We start from the raw sequence: 22112 nt of genomic DNA, 5'->3' as shown, positions 1-22112 counted from the left end.
CATAATTTGGGAAATTTTTAGCATTAAAACAGATGAAGGCCAAAACTTGATAGAAATAAATATTTCCTTTTATTAGTAATAAGTTATTTTATGAGCATTGATTTATATCTTTCTTAAATTGGAGTGAATTTTCATCTACAGTTGCCAGAATCTCTATTAGTTTTCCCCAATAATGCTGTTTGAGGCAAAAATTTTGCTGTTTATAGGGAATTTTCCAACTATATTTTAATTATTCTTGCTTTCATTATACTTGGTTTTGTGCCAAACTGTTTTCAATTCCACATCATATTTTTGGGTTAGTCCTGCGTGGTCCCTCCTTTTTCATTCTTTGAAATTGATTCTAGTTCTAGCTATGATAAGAATAAATTTTGAATGAGAAGAAAAGAATTTCTTATATTCTTCTGTAATGTTCACCATAATAGCAAAAGCAGAACAGTTAAGGTAATTGTAACTTTGAAAACTTGCCATGCGAAACCCTCCACAACACTCAGCTTTAGCTAGTGTAGCTCAGCTGATGAATTGGCTTTGGAGCTGCTCATGTTAATTTATTTGGTGCCCTCATATTCTGCTATGTGAAAAATGCTGTTTCTATGACACAAGTGGAAATTTTGTTTTGCCAGCCTACAGTATTTAATTGCTGTGTAAGCACTGAGCTAAGACTTCTTCCTTTTAGAAAAATGGTTGACAGCTCTCAGTTAATGTCGACTTAGCTCATTTCTCAGTTGGATTGCTGCAGAGCTCCTGGGTTGACTGAACCCCCTAGCTGCTGCCTTGAGTGAAACTAATGACAATCTTTCGGTGAATAGTGATAAAGGAGCATCAATTTTTGGATTTGCTTGTTGAGAATGAAACGAAGGAATGTAATGAACTACAGGCATAGTTTATTTCAAAGATATGCATGAGTTAATGTCGTTTGTGGACATTAAATTATTGCTATTGTATGGTTGCATGTTCATTAATCTTGACTTAGTGCACTATCTGGTGTAAACTAGCAATGAAAACTGGCAAAAATAAGGAATTTGATGTAATGGTTTGTTTTTGTTACCTTCAGATTGTTCTTTAAAAACTTGTGTGTAGAAGGGGGAGAAAGTAGCTCTGATAATGATAATAAATATAAAATAGCAAACCAAATGGCCTGGAGCTGGATAATCAAGAGTTGACTGTAGTTTGAAGTGAATTATTTCAATTTTTTTTTCAATTTCATGGCACAACTTTACCTCTCAATAACAGGCATGTGCTGCTGAAAGGGAATCGTTGAAGATCAAAAGAAAAGAATTGAATCACCTTCTTGGTTTTACCTGTGTTCGCCTCAAGGAGAGGGTAAGTGATTATAGATTTGCGATGAATGTGTGATATTTTTCAAATTCCTAGTTGATTTTTTATGCTATGTGAACATGAGATTTATAAATTCCAAAAATGTGTTAGCATTGATTTAAATCTCTGTGGTTGAAATAATGATGAAAAAATTGGATCACTCAATGAAAAGTATTAATTATCAGGTTATTGAAATCAGTATTAGAATTGCCAACATTTTATGCTGTCTTTATTTTGAAATTTTAAAATAATGAGAGCATAAAATGGTATTTTTTTTTAAAGATAAGGTTCTTCTGTAAATGCAGTGGTTTTTGAAAGTCATCCCTCTGCTAATTGACCATGTTGTTCATTTGTTCCCCTGTCTATTTAGTTATTATTATTCTTGCCATGCTATCTAATTTTCTTTAAATAACATAACTGCATTTTAAAAAATAAAATTAGTTGAGAAAACCACCTTATTTCTGACACTAATCCTTGTCCTATGTCTGATTTGGGGACACTTGACATGCCTTTCGTAGTTAACATTTGAGAAGCCAAAATGTATTATCCTTTCTTGGAATGAATACACATACAGTAAAACCTCACATTAACGAACTCCCGCTAAACGAAGAACTCCGTTCAACGAACAAATGCTATTGGTCCGGCCAATTGCCTATGTAAACACAGTAGTGAAAAACCCTGATGAACGAACTCCTCTTTTACAAAAACGCCTGATCAACTAAATGAAATTTTGGTGCGATCGAGTGAAATTCACCTCTCATTAACCAATTTTCCAGTTAAATTTTTATTTTCATATGAATAATTTAATATTCGTTGTGTTGGAGGGCCAATCAGAAACTTCTACTGAATACCCCAATCAGAATCGGTGTTATTGGCCTTAACCATAGCCTTCCGTGGTGTATTTCCGCCAACCCTAACTTGCGGCGAATTGCAAAAAATGTTAATGCTGACTTTCGTAAAATAACTCAATGTCCCAATGTTTACACGCTCAAAGATACGAAATAAAAAATGCATAAAAATTTAATTAAGAAGTACACAGAAATGATAAAAATTGCCTTGTCGCTCAAACACTATTGTAATTCACGTTGTTTCACGTCATCAAATTTCGGTCGTGAGTTTCGTTTAAGAGAGGTTTCTTTGTTATTGAATTTTTAATCTCAATGTGTATGCTTCAAGCTGGTTATGTTAACTTGAAGAATTTTGTTCTTTTCAGCTACCAACGAAAGTGACAGAGCGTCAGATCCCTAGTAAAACGTCATATTGTGTAGATCATGCAACATCGTTATCGCCCGCCTCATCAATAAAGAAAGGAGTTCTCGTTGGTAGTCCAATTGGTGGAAATGCGGGACGAGACGGAATGCTGAAATGGGTCATAGACGAGGACAATGGTTTGTGGAGAATGGAGCACCTCTTATACCACCCTATGGATCTACCCACCATGTCTGTGAAAGCAGCTAATTGCAAGTATGTACCTAACATATTGGCATATCAAATGAAGTCCAATCAGAGTAGTTATCACTGGCAGCATGACGCAGGGCAATGTTGACTTACAAGGGGAGTATCCAAAATGCGAATCTCGGAATTCAATGAAGCTAAGTACACTTGCAGTCCATCAGACGCTGTTCAAGGGTCACCCTCTATGTGGGGTTTTATAACCAATAGATTGTACAAAAAATGTGTTGAAAATTTTCTGATGAGATAAACACATCATTAAGCATGCTACCCAACTATCTGTGCATCGGGTAACTACAAACTCTAGACAAACTTCAGAACATGCTTTTGTTATAGCTCGCTGCAGTATATTGATAGATTGCTAACTGAAGGTGTGGGGGTTTAGGCTTTCATTCCTTTTGTGCAACTTTTTTTTCATAAATTCTGTATAATTTTTCTGTTTAGGAAGGAATTATCTAGATTCTCCTATGTTTGTATTATTTTCCATGAAAATTTTATTTTTGTGTGAGTAAAAATTTTTCCTTGTGCTGTCTGGTGTTTTCTCATTTTTCACTCGGAAGCATCCTTAGAATTATGCTAAATGTCTGTCGTTGCATAACAAATTTTTACTTTATAATGTACTTGGTGTCCTTTTATGTTGCAGTAATATACTATGGACCATATATTCTTATAATTCAAGCCTAGTTTATGAATTGGCTTACTTCACCAGTCAAAATTTTAGTATTCTGTGAAGTAGAATAGGAGAAACATGACCAGGAAGCTACGTGTTTTACGAAACAGAATCGATATTTAGCTTGCTGGAAGTGATAGCAAAATTTATTGGCAAGACGTTTCCGTGGAGTAATCCATTACAGATAGCTTGCCAGATGGATGCGCTTTTTAGTGTCTGAGCACAAAGAAAAACTGCCATGTTGCCCTGCAACAAAATTCATTTATGTTGATATTGCTGTGTGTTCCTATTTGAAATGGAATGCATTACTCCTCCTGGGCAGAAAAAAGGGAATTTTTGTGAAAGCTCCTATTTAAATGCACTGTCTTGTTGTTTGACATGTGGTTACATGTTAAGGGAATAGGAATCTAAAAATTTTTAATTTGAATATTTATATTTTTGGATTTGGAATGATGATTATCCGGCTCATATGAATATTTAAAATCTACGGTGTAACTAAGTGCTGCTTAAATCTTAATAGTGCTGGTGTTGTAATGCTGGCTGGCTAGTAAAATGAGTTTCCGTTGTTAATCAAGAAATAAATATATTGGTTCTATTGCAGAATTTTTATTATTAATAATTGAATAATAAATAAATTATGAATTAATTTTTAAAACTCCTGTGTTGGATGCATTGTATCAATATTTACAAGATAAATAGATCATTTTTTTCATGAGAAATATACCTAATCATGAGTGCTCAAAATGACGATCCAGTAACGGTTATACTTCATGATCATGGCTATGAGTACATGTGGTGGTATTTTTTGGTTTAGCAGATTTATAATTTTCTACAACATTTTTTCCTCAAATAAGGATAGCTAAGGAATGTCTTACACCTTTGCGTACTGCTTGTTTATGTGCAGTATATGACTTCAAGGAAGGGTGGTTTGATAACTTGTCATTTTCTTTGCCTGTTACAGGTATCGTACTCTGGAGGAATTTCGAGCTGATGCCCAGCTGATAGTCCATAATGTTGTTATTTATCATGGAGGTGAGTGTATAGTAATCGAGAAGTGTTGGCTCCCATTTCATGGAATAAGGTCAATTTCAGTATCCCAAAGGATATGCAACTTTGATGTGGCCAGATTATTAAAAAAGCAGGTTCACTTGAAATGTGCAGGAAGCATTTGCAATTTGGCAAAATAATTGATAAACGTAAATAGACTTGTTGTGCAGGAAGAGCTACGGCTATATCCATGTTAGTGTCATGCAACTATGCTGTATGGGCTGTGTCTGGGTATATTACTGTGGTTGCTACCAGTTGCCAGGTACCCTGTTGGAATGTAATAGGAGAGAGCTCATTGATCATAAAAATATTTATCCTGAATAAAACCATTTGCCTCTGTTTTGAGGTGTTATCAATGAGCTTGACTAGAATAGCTTCACGTATTCCTGTTAGCAGATATTAGCGTCCATAGGTTGCTAATTAATTACTTGCAAAGGCCTTTGCGAGTAATTAGTGAGCTACTACATGTTTGATGATGTCACTTTCACATTCAATCCTGCCAGCATCTTGGTGTTTGGATATTGATGTAAAATGGGCCTGTATATATATGTCGCAGTGGTGGAACTGAAAAACGAATTATACTACTCGTGAACTAAATCGTCAATTGTCACGAAGTAAACTTCTGGCTGCCTGAACTTTGTTTTATACAGGCTCCACTGTATATCTATTATCTGCAATGTTATTAAGGTGCTTTTATTGATTTGAATTTCATTTCTTTTGTTTTATTATGCAGTGCACAGTAGCCTGGCTGACCAAGCACGGCAAATGCTTCGTGATTGTGTTTATGACCTTGGCGAAATACGCCGGTGCAAAGATTGCTATAGGATGTCTAATGAGAAAGCAGATAAACACTGGTTTTGCAAGCCTTGTCGTCCACCGCATGACCTCGTGTATGCTAAGCAGAAGGGATTTCCATATTGGCCAGCCAAGGTTAGTAAAGTGGGAATAGACTGGTAAGAGTACTAAGAGTTCCTAGAAGTGAGATACTTATGTCTTGTAGCTTAAGTTTAAGTACGGGGTGAAATTTTTATTCTAAATAGTGGATCAAATCAAATGCTTCCAAGTAAACTGTTCTTATTAAACTGAGACATTAAAATGTGCTGGTGGTAAGAAAAGCTTTGACTAGCCAATAAAATGGAAGTAATAGGGCCAACTTGGCTTTGAATTACATGTTAAAATGTCTTTAAAAATAACTGCTCCATCTAGCATACAATTTCCCTCACCTTTGCCTGGGAATGCTGAGAACATAGAATTATTTTGTTTAAATAACAAGTATGTATAAGATTAAAACATTTTTTGGGGAGTCAAATTTATAAATTATTCTCAGGATTACAGCTGAGTAAGAATTTTGGCACCTGATGTTTCCATGCGACAATCTTCTTTCATTCTTAGCACATAGAGATGGAGGACTTTCTTCTTGTACTTAAAATGCTATTCAATCCGCAGGCAATGTTATACCTTTTTTTCGTTAATTTTTCAATTAACGGTTTCCATTCTCTGCTGATGATGTACCCTGAGTCAATTCTTGTTGTCCTTCTCCAGTCTGATTTCAATGGCTTTTTTATGGAGTCGATCTCAATACCCATGAGCATTGGAGATGGAGTACAAAGGAAGAGTTATCTTTTGGAAGGTCAGATGCAAAAATTCTTACTCAGCTAGAGTGTAGAAAATTATTTGTTAATTGAAGTAACAAGGTCTGACTGAATATTGTTTCTATTAGTCTTTGAGTACTGAAGCTTACTTATTTTAATCTTCATTTCAGGTCATTAAGGTGGAAGGGGAGCATTATGATGTGAGGTTTTTTGGGAGCCAACATCAAAGAGCTAACATTGAGAAGAGCCATATCAGACCAATCACTGTTAATATTCATACCCTCCAGGTAAGGCTTACTTTGACACCCTTTTTGAAATGGCTGTCAAGTGTCCTTAACCTAGTTTACTGAAAATTATCCATTGTTATTACTTAAAGTATTATAACTTAGTTAGTATTATTAGTACCGGTTTCGGTATTTTTCATTGGATTTTGTGAGAGTGGAAATGGTCGTCAAGTTTGATGGGACCCTCATCTGGAATGCCTCCAGCCTTCTCTCGTCCATGACCTAGTTAACTGAAAATTATCCGCTGTTATTAATTAAATTATTATTACTTAGTTATTACCAGTTATTATTATTATTATTATTATTATTAGTATCATTTTAGGTATTTTTCATTGGATGTTGTGAGATTTAGCCCGTGCACGTGACAGCTTGCGAAGTCCCTTGTTATATGCAGTGCTTTGAAATTCGTTGTCGCCAAATAGAGTGACAAAGTAGGGTTTTTCACTCTGACAGTGGCTTGGTGGTGTAACTGGCTAACACACCTTACCAGCAATTAGGAGATATGGGTTCGAGTCGAGCACTTTTTCATGGGGGACTTCATCCTTTTGAGTATTTTATTTTGGCAAATAAACCATCGTTATTATTATCATCATCTCAGGTGAAGAGGACGTCGTCGTGGACCAAGGCGTGCGAGGAGTTGAGGAAGCACCAGGAGATGCTGGAGAAGGGCGTGGAGATAACGGACTCGAGCGATGAGGAGGATGAGGAGTCGGAGGAGGAGGAGGTGGAGCAGGGGAGGGGGAAGGAGAATGAGGGAAGCAGAGAGAACGGAGCGGTGAAGGAAGAGGACGAAGACGAAGAGGAGGAGGAGGAAGAAGAAGAAGAAGAACAGGAAGTGGTAGAGGAGAGCGAGAGTGAAGCGGTAAGTCAGAAATGTTGCCAGGGTTCCCACTCAACCGTGAAAAAACCTTGAAAAAGCCGTGAATTTCGTCATAAAACCTTAAAAATCTCTCGAAATTGATTTTAGAACTCTGATTGAAAGAGCAAAAGAAAAATTGAAATGTCGATCATGTTTCAAGGTCAGTCATGCGCAGACACTGTCCACGCATTTATCTGCACACGTATGTTCTAAGAGCAATTGTTGGTCCGTGTGCCGTGTTGACACATTGACCTCAAGCCTGTAACAAAGCCGGAAGACTGGCAACCAAAGTGTTCATTAACCCTAGTGAAAATTCAGACACTTCTTAATTTCCCTGGCACCCTGGTCCCTCCATTTTCCCGCTCACAAACTTAAGCCGGAGCTGAATTTTGCTAGCGACGTCAGAAGAGAGAGCACTTTCATTGCTGCGTTTGCATTCACGGCGTCTGTCGCGTTTGTAAAATTTTTAGTTAACCTGCGGCCGATGATCGTTACACGATCAATATTTCTGCCTAAAATAGTTTATCTAAAAACTGTGAATTTGACAACATCTAGACCGTGAAAACCTGGAAAAAACCGTGAATTTTATATTTCTGTTTGGGTGGGAACCATCGTTGCAAATAGATTGAAATTGAGTAAAAATTAGATGGTGGCGTGATGTGGTGTACACCCTAGAAGTGACAAGAAAGCCATTGTGTTGTATTTGGAGGTGTGGATGAAAATTTTTCATATAATTTGCTCCCAGCCCACAGGCTCATGACTGATAACAACATATAGCCTGTGCAACAATGGTTTGTTGTGGCATTTTCATTTGCTGAACAAGGGTAAATATCCGTCTCAGTCATCCTATAACTGTGGGGCAGGAATCAAACCCCACATCACTCTTACGTTAGCTTAAATTCATTTAGAAAACTTTACTAGGACATAATTTTCCATGCATGTTTAAAATAGTGTGTTTCAGATCCTATCACTTGTGAGATAAGAAGGATTTGATGTTTTCCTGGTGAACTGATGCGATGAATCTCTCTCAGGCTGCCAACAGAATAAAGCATCATCTCATTTCAACTGAAATGAAAACCCAGTTGGAAGCCCAAGAAAGATTCATCACACTTGTGGGATAACTTGATGTGTTTTTTTTACACAGTTTTCATAATGCTCTTATGAAAATAACTTACTATAATATTATGTATGCGATGGCACCACGTAGTATTTTTGCTCATCTTGGGAAAAAGTTTCAGCAGATGAAGACAATTGAATTCGGAAGGAAAATTATAAGTCTCAACAAAATGGGATGAAACGTAAATAAAATCTGTTTCATTTACTATTTATTTATGATTAAATGAAAGTAATTATCTGTAAATTTACAAGCATTCATATTCAACCGTTAGGTAGTGTCGCAAATAGAATAAGGACCTAAAAGCAATGCCTGACCTAAATCAGAAGCGATAAAAAAGTGTAATTCAAACTTTATACTTCACGACCCCTTATTACCCCTTGAACCAGTTTTATCAAAAAGATTATTCAAAGAAATGTACCACATATCCAGAAATAAAAAAAGCTGCAATAAAAGAACAGACATTACTTACCTTAGCAAAATTTATCATAATTTAATAAATGACATAACCAACAAAGAAAGAAATCCAAGCAACCAAATTGTAAATAAATAAATAAAAACACCATCAGACTTAAAGGTAAACTTTGAATATGTATTTCCATGTATTTTAATGTATAACAACTGTAAAATTGCCTGTATTTAACTAATTTTGTATCATACATTATCATTTTTATAGCCCTGAGGATGGACAAATATAATGTCCGAAACGTAGGCAAAGTTTGACAAAATAAACAATATTTACATTTGACCCACATCTCGTGATTTAAAAAAAATATATATATAAAAAAGTATAACTGATCCATCCGTTACAGTGATGTTTCTTTGTTGTTGCAGCAGGAGGAAAGCGAGCCCGAGGTGAAGAAGCCGAAGGGCAGGAGAGGGAGGGTGGGAGGGAAGAAGCGCGAGAGGTCGACGGGTAAGAAGAAGAAAAGAAGGAGGGGTCGGCAGCCAAAGGCGAGGGTCGTCCCAGAGACGGAGGAGGAAGAAGACGAAGAGGAGGAGGAAGGGGAGGAGGAGAGGGTCGAGGGGGCTGGGGAGGGAGGCAGGACGGTCAAGGTGAGGGAGAACTCGGAGGGGGAAGCATCCCAGGATGAGGAGAGCTCCATATCATCAACGTGCAGGAGTGGAAAGTCTGTGAAGGTATGCCCTGCAGAAAATTTTGATATAATTAAAAAACCTATTGACTTGTTATGTTTAAAGGAATGCGGTCTGTAAAAAGTGGAAAAAATATTGAGTTAATATTCTGAAATTGTAATTTTCGGTGACATGTAACGAAAATATTCTAGGCATATTGTGGCGGACGGGATCGCGTAGGAAGCGTGATCGTGAAGATTGCTTGATTGACCCCCCACGTGGGCGGAGGCAAACATATGACAAACAAATTCGCGTTCCACTAATTTAGAGCAAGAAATATCTCGAGTCCCGGACGACGTAGGAACGAGTAGGTCAGGGCACGAAACGACGGAACAATTGGGGATTTGGGGCTGGATTCGGAGGAAAACACACGTCCCCGTGGGTTGCATTAAACAAATAAACATTTATTCTCAAAAGCATGAGAAAATAATATGAAGCACACAAAATATGAGATACATCACTCGGGAAAAAGGGTCGTTAGTGGGGATGGAATGGGGCGACTTAAAACTAATTGACATGGAAATAGCACTTACAAGGAATCAAAAAGCAACTTGACAAAAATTAAAATAAATCAGAGTTGAACTGCGTTCAACGAACTGCAGGGTTTAAGAGTCCACTGCGACACAATATGACTTTATGGTTCACTGACTGTTCCAGCGCAATCTTGAGGAGGAAAATAGGGGATGAACGGGGTAAAAAAGTGGTTGTTTCAGTTTTACACGGGGAAAGTGGTGGGGGGCACGGCTTTACTGCACCTTAATCTGGGAAACTCATTGTGCGAGAGAAGTGACGATGTCGGCCGACGTCTCGTCAATTCGCGATGTTTTCCCGTTGGGTGTGGAGCCGTGTCTATCCCCGGGATGATTTCCCACGGTGGTTGGCAGAGGCTGATGGGGTTGCAGGCCACGGGATGCGTCTACATCGGGCTGTTGGCTAGGAAGTTTCCACGCGCTGTAGCTCCTGACGCAATAATGGCTCAATCGCTCAGCTGTTGAGCAAGCAGCAGTTGAACTGCATTCCCCGGTCGTCTGTCGTGTTCTAACTCCTCGTTGACCCACTTTCTTCCACGTCAACTTCGTAAGAGGGGAAGGGAGGGGAGGGCGGTGGCCAGAAGTACGCTTTATTCTCTTAAGGCGGAGCACTTATCACTGTGCGCGGGATTTAAATATGGCACACGCACGCGCACACAAGCATTAAATAAGATAAACCTTCACAAAACAAAAAAAATAAAACAAAACAAAAGGGAAGGGAAGAAAAAAGGAAGAGTGCTTCTCAATATAAGGGTGAATAGAAACATATCAGGTGCTGCCGTTACAATATATAATAATAATAATATAATATTACCGTCATCAATATCTCAAAGGTACGTTGAGGGCAACACAGAGTATGGAAAAAATACAATGTTTGATGACGAATTTTTAGATCAAATGCCATTTTTGCCACAATGAACCTAAAAAGCCATGTAAAAAGTTATAAGAAAAAATGTATGCATTCATTAGCTTTCTTAATTAACAATAACCGTCTGCATAAAAGTAATCCGTATGCGAGTACTAAAGTAAAAACCAAACGTCTTTTCGCAAAAAAAGCACAAAATTTCAGCAATTTTTTTGCGGGAGGGTCGATGAAGGTCAATTTATACTTATGTAAAAATTCCATTGAGAAAAAATTCATCCGCCTTGACCGGGATTTGATCCCAAATCCCCCAGATCAGATAATTTCAGTTGAGTGCTTTAGCTACTTAAGCTACCAAGGCATCATTACTCAATAGAGCAGGATTTATAGAAAAAAGTGGTCCATGGAGTACTATGTGTCTCATAACAGCGGTTGTACCAATAGGATAGCTCCTCAGCTTCTATGAAAGCATTATCATCTGTATTTTTCATCGTGACTTCAGTGCCATGTCAACTGCCACATTTTTATTTGCGGAAACCAACTCACCCCACCTAACTTCCATCCTCGTGTTATCGATGTTTAATTATAGAAGCAATTTTGAAACCTATCAAGGTTCATACCATTCAGGGAAATAAAAATTTGGGACTGGAAGTCGGAGAAATTAGTTATGGTCAGTGAAAAACTCCATAGACACTGCAAAAACGTTGAAATTGTGGTTGAACATGCGGAGCATTGCTGTTTAAGAGTGGTGAGATAGATGTTTTGTTGCCATCCTTGTAGGGCGCCACTGTGGCGCTACATTGGAGGATCCTGAACCTGGCACCATCTGGACTTAGAAGAGGTCGGATTAGGGATTTTAACAATTTCAGGTGCTGTGGTAGTTAAATTAGGGGATTTGTTTATTATGAGTGAAATCAATAATTTACTACAAAATGAGATTAAATATGTTTAAAACTTTTAATTTACAATCAATTTTTGGGTAACAAGAAAGTAATTGTGTCTTAATATAAAGTAGGCATATTCAACCATTGGATGGTGTCGCAAAACAGCCGAGTGGAAAGAAGCCACACAATGTGTATTTATGAATATATTGCAACATATAAAACACTAAATCTTTTAGTTGAAAAATGAAGTTAATAATCCATTTGAAGGGCATTAAAAGTCTTTTACAATGCATGTACGCTGTGTTTAACGTGGTCTCATGATTTAGCTGCTCAAGGTACTCTCCTTCAATGCCCACTGCCATGATGTTGCTTCCATCTGTGTGAATATCCATCTATACCATTGGAAGCGACTGATGAAGGAATAGTACTCTTGCTGATGGAAAAAAAGCTTCTTCACATGATCCTAGACAATTCAAACAGCCTCCCATTTCTATTCCTCCCCATTTATACTGCTGTGGTATCATCTTCTACTTGGTTTTGTGACACTTGCATCTCCCATTCCAATACTATAATTATATCATGACAGCAGTAAAACTTCGTTTTTTTTGCCAGAAGGAGGGACCAGCACCAGAAGATATGGTGTCTTCATCTTGTCAGGAGCCCAGCACCAGGTCAATATCAATCCAAACGCCACCAAGAATGATGGGGAAACAGGTAGGCACTCAGGTTTTTATAATATTTACCTTTATGGTGTGTAAATGTATAATTTATATGTTTAGATTTATAATTTATGCTTTTGAAAAATTAAAGCCTACGTACAGCATTTGGAATGCAAAATAGGATGCCCCTGCAGAGATGCAACCTGTATTTCACCTCCTAGTGAACTAATGATTTTCCTGTACCCTGCAAATTTGTTTCATAGAGGTTTTACAGTATTCCCTTTTACTAGGTGTTTGTTTTGCTGAAGCATTAATTTTAAATTTCAGATAAAGATCTGATTTTTTCAGTAAATTTGTACTAATTTTGTTATCTAGTGAAATGTAATTCCCGCAGATATTTGGATGCGGCATATTGGGTCTGATATCTATCCCTAGGGTTAAACAATTCTTCCCTTAGTCAGAATGTATTTTATTTTTCTGCAAGCGTTGAAGCTCTGACTAATAAATATCTCTGAATGGATGTGTCATATTAGAGCTGTGTGGCTTTGGAATCAATTGCTATCGACTTCATACCTCCTGAGGATTAGGGATTTTTGTAATAGCAAATGTCTTGTTGTCAAAACACTGATCATGTCCCTACAGTTATTTTTAAAGAGTTGTGGAATTTATGTAGTTTCTCTCCTCATTTCTGTTTTAATTTTTCAACAGGATGCTGCAGAGGGAAGTTCTAAGAGCAGGAAGAGCTCAAAGGATTCCGAAAGGGCTCTTAAAGAGTTGGCAGAGAGGGTAAGTCCTGGAAAGTGGCATGTTGAAATGCTTGGCATCATGCTTTAGTATGTTCACAAAAGTTTATTCCTCTTTCATATCTGCAATTCAATCCTCTTTATTATCTTCATGTACCTACTTATTTTATTATTTCCAATTAATTTTCCATCGTATATGCATCACTCTATTCTAATTATATCGTTGAAATACCTCTCATCTCTTGGATTTTCCCTAGTTTTTAGTTTTTATGCTATTAATATGTCATTTGAACTCATATTTTAATGAATAATCTTCTATCTAATCAATGTTTTCGAGTAAAGGTAAAAAATAGCACAGTTTGGTGGCTAGTAACTTCATTGCCATGCAATATAAGTATACTTTCTTTTTAAGAAGTACAAGTTAACATGCAGTATAACAATACATCATGCTTTAGTAATAGTAGTAAGTTTCAAAATAAAATTTTTAGTTCGTTTTTACTTACTATACAATTAGCAATACAATGTTTTCTCCTAAACAGTTGAGCCAATCACATCAGGAAAAAATCTTTTTCCTAAAGTCTAATGAATGTAAAAATGATACTTAAAAATATTTGCACAAAATCATGTTGAAGGATCAATACTGAGTTCATTAAATTTGAAAAATTTCATCCCACCGAGGCAGTGAATCTGAACGTATAACTTTGGAAGTTTTAACTGCATAATTATCTGTTCTTTCTGATTCTCTGACAGCTGAAGCGGGAGTTTGAGGTGGAGAAGCAGAGGGCGATCGCAGCTGCCTTAAGATCCTTGGAGCATGATATTGAGAAGCTAAAGGAGGACCAAGCTGCCGAAATTGAGGAATTGAATGAAAGACACCGGCAGAACTTGTCAGATGCTAAGAAAAAGCAGTGGGTGAGTTCATACTTAAATGTGCTTCATACCTTGGTAGCCTTGATTCTTAACACAAAGAGACTATTTTTAACAACGGCAATTTAGTCACATCATTTTGCATGCTTAGCAAACTTTTTACCGTAGATAATGAAGGCATTACATTATATGGTAGATAAAGTCTTCCAAGGCAGGATCGTTTTACAACCTTCCATCATTTTCGTCTGCATAAACAAATGCAATACCTGATTTCATTTCACTGCCGCTTAACGTGCAGTAACAATTAACATACACCAATGGAACTATTTGAGGCATTAAATAACCGCAATACAGTTTTATCAGTTATTTTTTTAATTTTCAGTGGAAAATGCCAAAATAATAGAATGATCACGTAAATGCACTAATTAAGTACATAGAGAAATGGCTTCGTTGGTTGTACATTGGCATAATGATTGACAAAGCAATGCTGTGCATGATTTTTATTCAGGACGGCGCTTATAAATTGTTTGAATAGTTAATTGTTTTTTAAGTAAGGAAATTTAGTGATGCAAAAAAACATCGCCTTTCGTCTGAATTTATGCTTACGTTGATCGGATATAAATTTCCTTGTCGCCGCACCACTCCTGTTCCTGTGTCACTGTTTACAATAGGTATATTGGCTATTATTTGCTCCACCTCCGGTAAAGCGACAATTCGCTATAGCGAGTGTTTATTTGAGCCCCGTGGGGTGTCGTTTTATCGAGGTTGCACTGTATTTAAAAAATAATTTAATTTAAAAAAATTTAAAATAGTCCCCCCTTTACTTTTACCATGGACATTTTTGGAAAAAAAAATATTCAGACAAATACGGTATATGCAAGAAACTGAGAAAATTTTTAAACTAGTCACAATCCATGGTTCACTGAAACACTGCCCTTTGCTCCCCTCTTCTCTCACTCACTAAACTCCTGATTTTAAACTATCAACAACATCCACCTTTCTTACTGCAGTGTTACAACTGTGAGGCGGAGGCCATTTACCACTGCTGCTGGAACACCGCTTACTGCAGCATTGACTGCCAGCAAGTGCACTGGCAGAAGGAGCACAAACGTCTCTGCCGAAGGAAGCGCTGATTGTCGTGCCTACTCGTCCAGGGAACCCTCTTATCATGTCCTCCAGTTGATGACCACAGGGCTGCCTGAGACCTGCCTTCTCCTGTCTCCAGTCTGACAGAATCAAACCAAATAGGTGGTAAAAATTTCATATATTGGGGAAGAATTGGGCTCATTGCTATCTCTTCCTCATCCCATGACATTTTCATCGTTCGCACCAGCAGATTTCATAATTTTTACATCCATCTCAGCCGTGAGGAACAAAATCTTTTTCTAAGCATCACATAATTCACTAAGAACAAATTCATGTCTGTGAAATGCACTGTTTGGACGAGGGTGTGATAATGGGGTTAGTGAAATCAAAAGAAGACATTTTGAGGACTTCGAAGGATGAAAACTCTTGAAAATTCCTTTTAATTTAGCATCTGTATCGATGCAGATTTTATTGCCGAAAGTTTCACTTAGTGCCAGAGTTTGGATAGAGTGTGTTTGTGATCATGTTCTTGGCTGGAAATTGTGGACAAAATGTTTCAAAGGAAATCTTGCCAAAAGTCATTTTAACCGTTTGCTGAATCCATTCCCGTTAGATTTTACAATATTTTGTAATACAGAGGACAAGAGAAAAAGATATCACTGTAGTGAGTAGGAAAAGTGAATCATCTTCCATATTTTTAATTCCATTGTGTAAGTTATTTTTCTTGATACATGTGGGCGGAGAGGTGCTGTTTATATTGGAAGCATTTAATGTGCTTCACTGGGTATGAGTCTCTGTTATGCATTTCAAAACTAATGATTTCTGTTGATTTCTGTATCTGTCTCTCTCTCTCTCTTCATGTGTAAAGTATTATTGTTATCAGGTGTTGTCTCTGATTGCAATCCTTGAATAATGTTTATGAAGATATATTTATAGATATTGACTCTTTGTGTTGTGTTATGTACCTGCATTTTTGCCACGCACCTAATGATGCCTGGTTGTAAAGAAAGATGTGAAGGATCTCACCAGATAGGATTTCTGTTTATTGCACACGTCGTTTTGTATACTAGATTTCTTTCAATTGGATAGAAATATATTTGAGTATGTGCTACTTCTGTGAGAATAGTTTTGCGCCGGGCAGAGAAGGGAACATGAGAGTCTTTTTGAAATGTTATATATTAGCGTGAATGTTTCAGCATCATTCTATAGCACCAGAAGAACAGTTCCTTTTGTAGTCTTTGCAGTTGTGGGGTTCAGAAGGTGCTCCACGTTGTGTTTTATATGTGTTTTAATTCAATGTGTTTTTTTACGTTAAGAAAGTGGGCCCTTTCTTAAAAATATTTTATTAGTTTCTGTTGAAAGAGCATCATTATTTTGGCGTAAGGTAATGCACATGTCAATGATCAAACATTTTTGTAAAGATATAAAGTTTTATGATTCCATTGCTATTTTACCACAGATTTTACTGAATTTCTTCATTGCGAAGGCCATTCATTGGAGATGCGTGGACATGCAAATATGTGCCTGTGCCAGTGAATGCCTGTATGTATGGTTTTATACGAATGAATAAATTATTTGAGAGTTTTTTTTTGTAGAAGTCAGTAGTGATCGGTTAATTTTTTGCACTCTTCAGTCATGAATGAGGCAAGATAGAGTGAAAGAATGGAAGAAGTAGGCTATGAAAACATTTGAACAATGTGTTTCGAGTATTATCGTGGTTTTATAGTTGCGAATATTGTTGTTGTTGTCAACCGAAAGTGACATAGGATGGATCGTCTGTGGATAAAAACCATTTTCTCCCAACCCCCATGGACAATTGTTTGTGTCCTTGGTTAGGTAAAGTATGTATTACCCTGGTCACTTTTTTTTGGCCTTAGTGCAATTCTTACATGCTGGCATTCATTCTTCAGAAAATCAAGATAGAGTTAATATTTGATTCATGATTGTAATATACTAATGTCAGAGAAGTATGCAGAAAATAAAATGTAATTTTTCCTATTTTATTATTTGTTATTTATTTTTGCATTACTTTTTGGAAATTATCCAGTGGAAAATGTCATACTGGAGGATTAATTTTAGATTGTTTACTTTGAAGCAGCTCTAGGTGCATGGGAACCTGATCAGTACATATTTTTACGGGTGATCTGGAAAGTTTTAGCTTCATTCTAAACACATTATCATGTTCTGTACAGGTCATAGCTATAAAAAGGACTGATGTTACCTTCCTTCATGTGTTAGGAACGAAAAATTATCTGCACATGAAGAAAAAATCAAGTCCTGATGATGTAAAAGAAAGTCATGAAACTAAAAGAATAAGGTAGGTTTGCTGAAATGTAATTTGTGTTACTTTAAATATTTCAAAGTGACTCTAATGTGATTGAGTTATAGTTGCTGCTGACAAAGCTGCAGTTCCAATGTTAATTTTTTCATTAATTTTCATTGAACAGAATTAAAATAAAACAGTCAAAAGTCTAAATACTGTGGTATCAGATTTGGGTTACAATTGATGAATTTGGTGTGGAATGGGTAGTGGCTTAAAGGATAAGTTCATTTTTGTGTTACAGCATATTTGTTGATGAAGGTTGTGGATAAAACAATACTATTCATCTTAGTGAATGACCTTTGATTTAAAAATATTAAGAAAGAAACTTAAAATAAAGCAATTTTGTATGTGCTGGTTTTCACGGTTAATCCCCCATTGAGAAACAAGGCTGATAGCTTCAGCCATATACAGCAGACTCCCGATTATCTGGCTGCGGTTTATCCGGGTTGCGGATTATCCGTGCATGATTTTAACTCTCGCTCAATTTTTCCCGCGATCTTATAAAAAAATAAAATTGGACCCAAAATTATCGGAATTACTGCATTAATGCTAGGATACACCAGGCTTATCATTTCCGTCAGAATCCCGTTCGTAAAACGGAAGCGATCGCGCGCTAGCTGCATTCAAGGGATCACAGAGTTCGTGTTTTCCAAGCCTAGCAGTGCGCGAACGCACTCCGTGATCACGGATACACGTCCGGCTGCAGTTGCAACCCGGGCAACTTGTGCGAGATGCGACTGCGTGGCGTGGTGCCTGACGATGTAGTTTCCGACGTCGAGCAGTTGTTTTGAAGCGTTTGTGCAAATCACTTTTCTGTATCCGCGATCACACAGCTACGATAGTGTGGTTTTCGAAACCAGGCCTTACATGGAGCATTAATAATACGAGTACAACCATGTTATTGCCGCTAAAAAGATCGCGAACTGGCGAAGAAAGCTCTCATTGAGTCCGGGAAGCACGCTAATAAAGCAGAATAATGGCATAAATAATAATATATTGTTTGTTTTACGTAAATTATGATCATTACAAGACATTGGATTTGATGTTTGGGTTATCCGTGTTTTCCGATTATTCGTGCCGTCCCTCCCCATCATTAGCCCGGATAATCGGGAGTCTACTGTAGTTAGCTTACCGAGTAATTTTGGGGAAGCATACTGTGCTTTTCCATGTGATGACAATAATATGTCTATTAATAAAAGAGTTTGATGGAAAGAAAATATATTCCATTATTATTTACTATGGGCATTTTTGTAAAAAAAAGGGGGGACTATACATATTCAAATAAATTGGTATATATTCAGTATAATGAAACAAGTAACTGCCAAGTGTAATGCCAGCCTTTACCTATAAACACTGTGAGTGGTCAATTGACTATTCCTGTATTTCATACCTTAATTTCGATCACATTAGGCTGAATTGTGTCTAATGGCATGGAGTGCACCCTACCACACAAGCAAAGTAACTTATTTTGAATCTCATATTCTCAAAACAATTTTTACATTTTATTGCATTGTGTATGAGAAGGGGAGACATCAGCAAAACTTCATTACGTTGCATCCTAAAGTCACCACATAATGAATATTTTATGGGCAGTGTTGATCAGGGGCACAGCGAAGAATTAAGGCTGGGGGGGGGGGGGTTTAGGCACAAATAATACTTCGGGGTGTGGGGGTATTGCATATCCGCAGGGGTAAGCAGGAGTTGCGGGGGCCCTCCTTTAGAAAAATTCTAAGGATAATGGTTCAAAATGGTGAGTTTTACCGCCTTCTGATGGATATTTGATCAATCCTAACACTATTCAATGAGTAATACTGATCCAAATAAGTAAAATGGATTAAACTTAAAAATTTCTCTGAGCTCTGGGGGGGGGGGGGTTTTAACCCCCAAAACCCCCCCTCGCTGCGCCACTGGTGTTGATCACTCCTTCAGTTGAAATGTGCAAATGGATAGCTGCTTGCACCCCCAATATAGGTGCAGCCGCAACCCAGCTACCTTAGGGCATACCCTTCCGCTAGGTGTATAACTTGTATGCTGGTTGCTGTCTCATCATAGGCGCTGCACAGTATTAATCACAACACCAGAGAAAACACTTGTGCTATTCTACAATATTTAAACGTGGATAGCATTGCTTCTGCTGGAAGGGGTGAAGGGTGGGTACCTATAGCTGCATAAGTAACTGGTGTGTACCATACCTCATGGATGGCATTGTGCGGGGTAGTGGATTACATTTTGTGACCATATCTCATCTTGGTCCTATTATTAAGTGGTTTTTCGTTCCTTAATAATATTTATTCACGTGAATCTTATACCCAATCTAAGTGCTCGGCTCACCATTTTTCAAGTTTTAAAAGCATACTGTGTCTATCCATGCCTCCAAATGAAGTAAACTGACAAACACTTTGAGGTGGAATGATGCCAGAAGTGGTTTTATGTTGTCATACTGAGTAGGTACTTTGAGTTGCCAATGAAATTTCCTCTGTATTGTGCGCCAATTCTGTGAATAATTTCCCAGAAAGAGGTATGTGCACCTCAGACGTTCATTTTATGGAAATATTCATCAATTCCCAAACTAATAAATAAGTAAAACTTCACAGTCCCTGAGCAAATTCCAGGACGGTTTTTACTGAAAAATAGCAGACTGGAGAATAGGGTAGTTTCCTTCATCAAAGAAAATGAAAGGCATTGATTGCGATTCCTTACCCACCATAAGTGTATTCATAGTATACAAATTATTTGGTTTTAGAAATACTGGTTTAGACGAATGGCAAGGGTCAATTTTATCCTCATTTGAAAAAGGCGAGATTGGCGCCCATGCGATGCCACTCCACGTGACGTCACAGGAAACTAGTTTCTATACGAGTAGATAGGAGTTCTACATCGTCTGAGGTTACCAATGCATGCATGAGGCACAGAGCTCAGGGAAACATCTCATAATAATCACACATTAAAACTGGCTAAGGTAGGAAAGTTTTCCTCGTTTGATAAGGTATTAATAATCCTTATTTAAGCCAAGCGCTACCAGCTAGCATCCTGCGTCGTATCAGCGCTCAGAGCCTCGCCCCAAGGTCACCTAACTTGCGGCAGCGGGAACCAGAACGACGTCACACGGGAGTCTTCCCGGCATTCATACTTACCCCTCACATTTTCACGCGCTTGAAAATTTTCACTTTTCATTTAATCGCGAAAAATAGATATTGTCATTTAATCTAAAAGCGTGAAATGCGTACTCCAGGAGTAATTATCTTTCGATTTAGGCAATAAAAAAATAATAGGAAACCACCCTATTGTATGGAGAGTTGCATCAAACCAATCTAAGGTTTTTTGACTAGTGATGATGATGAATTCTTTCCTGGATATTGTCCATTCACATTAATTTTACATCTTTCCTAAACATTTAGTTTCTCCTATATTTTATTTTCCATTCAAATAATTTTTTATCCTTATCAACATTTCTGTCTCTTTTTGTCCTTACATTTTTTCTTTTTTGATGCCTTTTCCTTTCTTAATTTTTTCCATCCCAATCAACTTACCCCCTCCTCACAGTATATGACATGATTTCTATTCATGCTCTACCATTTGTTTAAATTTACCATTTTTCTCTCTTTGTATGGTAAGCAGTATTTTCCCTTCCAGACTTTCTTATTCTAGCTTTATTCTTTTCATGTTTTGTTGTTTCTGATTCAAATCAATTGATTACCCTCCTGACCATTTCTTAAAAGGTTTAAACATATCGTTTTCTATTTATGTGGTTTCCTTTCCTGGTTGCTTTCCATCGAAATCAATCTTTAACTCTTCCTGACTAGATTAAAGAGGTAAAATTTCATTTCAAAGGGAATTATTTTCCCATATTTGGGCAGTTTTCCATCTTTAATGTATTCCATATATGTCAATTTTATACTTGTTAGTGACTTTTATACTCTTCCGTTGCTGATCATTGCATTAGCTGTTTTTTTTCTTTCCTGTTTGTATCCCATCAAAAACAATTTTCTGCCCGTTTCACCATTTCCCCCAACATTCATCCCTTACAACTTTAGTCCATTTTTTTCTCCTTCCTGAATATTTACCATCCAAGTCAAATTTCTACCCTTCGTGACAAGAGTAGCCTTACCATTTCTTTAATATTTTGGTCATCTTAATTCACCCTCTTGACGATTTCTCCATGTGTTTCAAATAACCGTTTCTCCATATTTTGATAGTCTTTAGTAAAATATGGTGATAATGATTAATATGACTAGAATAGAGAGGTACAATTGTGTGGTGTGAATAATTGATACATTTACTCACCGGTTTAAAGACTCGAGAATAACTAAGACAAGGCCAATGGAGAAAATATTAATGGGTGCGAGAAAAATTAGTATTTATACAATTACCATGGCAATGTATAAGATTGTATAAAATTTTGAAACAGGTTTATACAATTTTTTCATAGGGGTGAGTTGAGCGAGCAAAAGTGAAATAAAACAATCTCTACGCCATAAGGATATGAACATCAAATATCTATGAGCTCAATTGGAAATAAATAATATGTGCGCGCCTATTACGAATATTATTTCACTTCACTTACGAAAAAATAAGTTATAATAAATACATAAATGTCAGTTTCTCTCACATCCACATTTGAATAAATCAACTCCATTTTTCATTTGTTGTTATTTGCCTTTCAAGAAAGGTGGCGCTGACCTCCATGCGCCC

The 22112-nt window shown here is 37.1% G+C and overlaps 1 protein-coding gene across 1 annotated transcript in view; it reads left to right on the top strand.

Moving 5' to 3' along the window:
- The window catches only part of LOC124163426 (zinc finger MYND domain-containing protein 11), a 28721-nt gene extending 11621 nt beyond the window's left edge, over positions 1-17100 (top strand). The window contains exons 5-15 of the mRNA XM_046540337.1: positions 1231-1320; positions 2528-2778; positions 4398-4468; positions 5217-5413; positions 6246-6362; positions 6958-7221; positions 9167-9472; positions 12355-12456; positions 13110-13187; positions 13895-14056; positions 15022-17100. Of these exons, the coding sequence (XP_046396293.1) occupies positions 1231-1320; positions 2528-2778; positions 4398-4468; positions 5217-5413; positions 6246-6362; positions 6958-7221; positions 9167-9472; positions 12355-12456; positions 13110-13187; positions 13895-14056; positions 15022-15144 (1761 nt within the window). The 3' untranslated portion in view covers positions 15145-17100. The remainder of the gene's footprint in view (positions 1-1230; positions 1321-2527; positions 2779-4397; positions 4469-5216; positions 5414-6245; positions 6363-6957; positions 7222-9166; positions 9473-12354; positions 12457-13109; positions 13188-13894; positions 14057-15021) is intronic.
- Positions 17101-22112: the final 5012 nt, after the last annotated feature.

Source organism: Ischnura elegans, chromosome 8 (genome assembly GCF_921293095.1).
Source record: "Ischnura elegans chromosome 8, ioIscEleg1.1, whole genome shotgun sequence".
Taxonomy (NCBI): domain Eukaryota; kingdom Metazoa; phylum Arthropoda; class Insecta; order Odonata; family Coenagrionidae; genus Ischnura; species Ischnura elegans.
The sequence above is the reverse complement of the archived record's forward strand: the minus strand, read 5'-3'. Positions and strand labels throughout refer to the sequence as shown.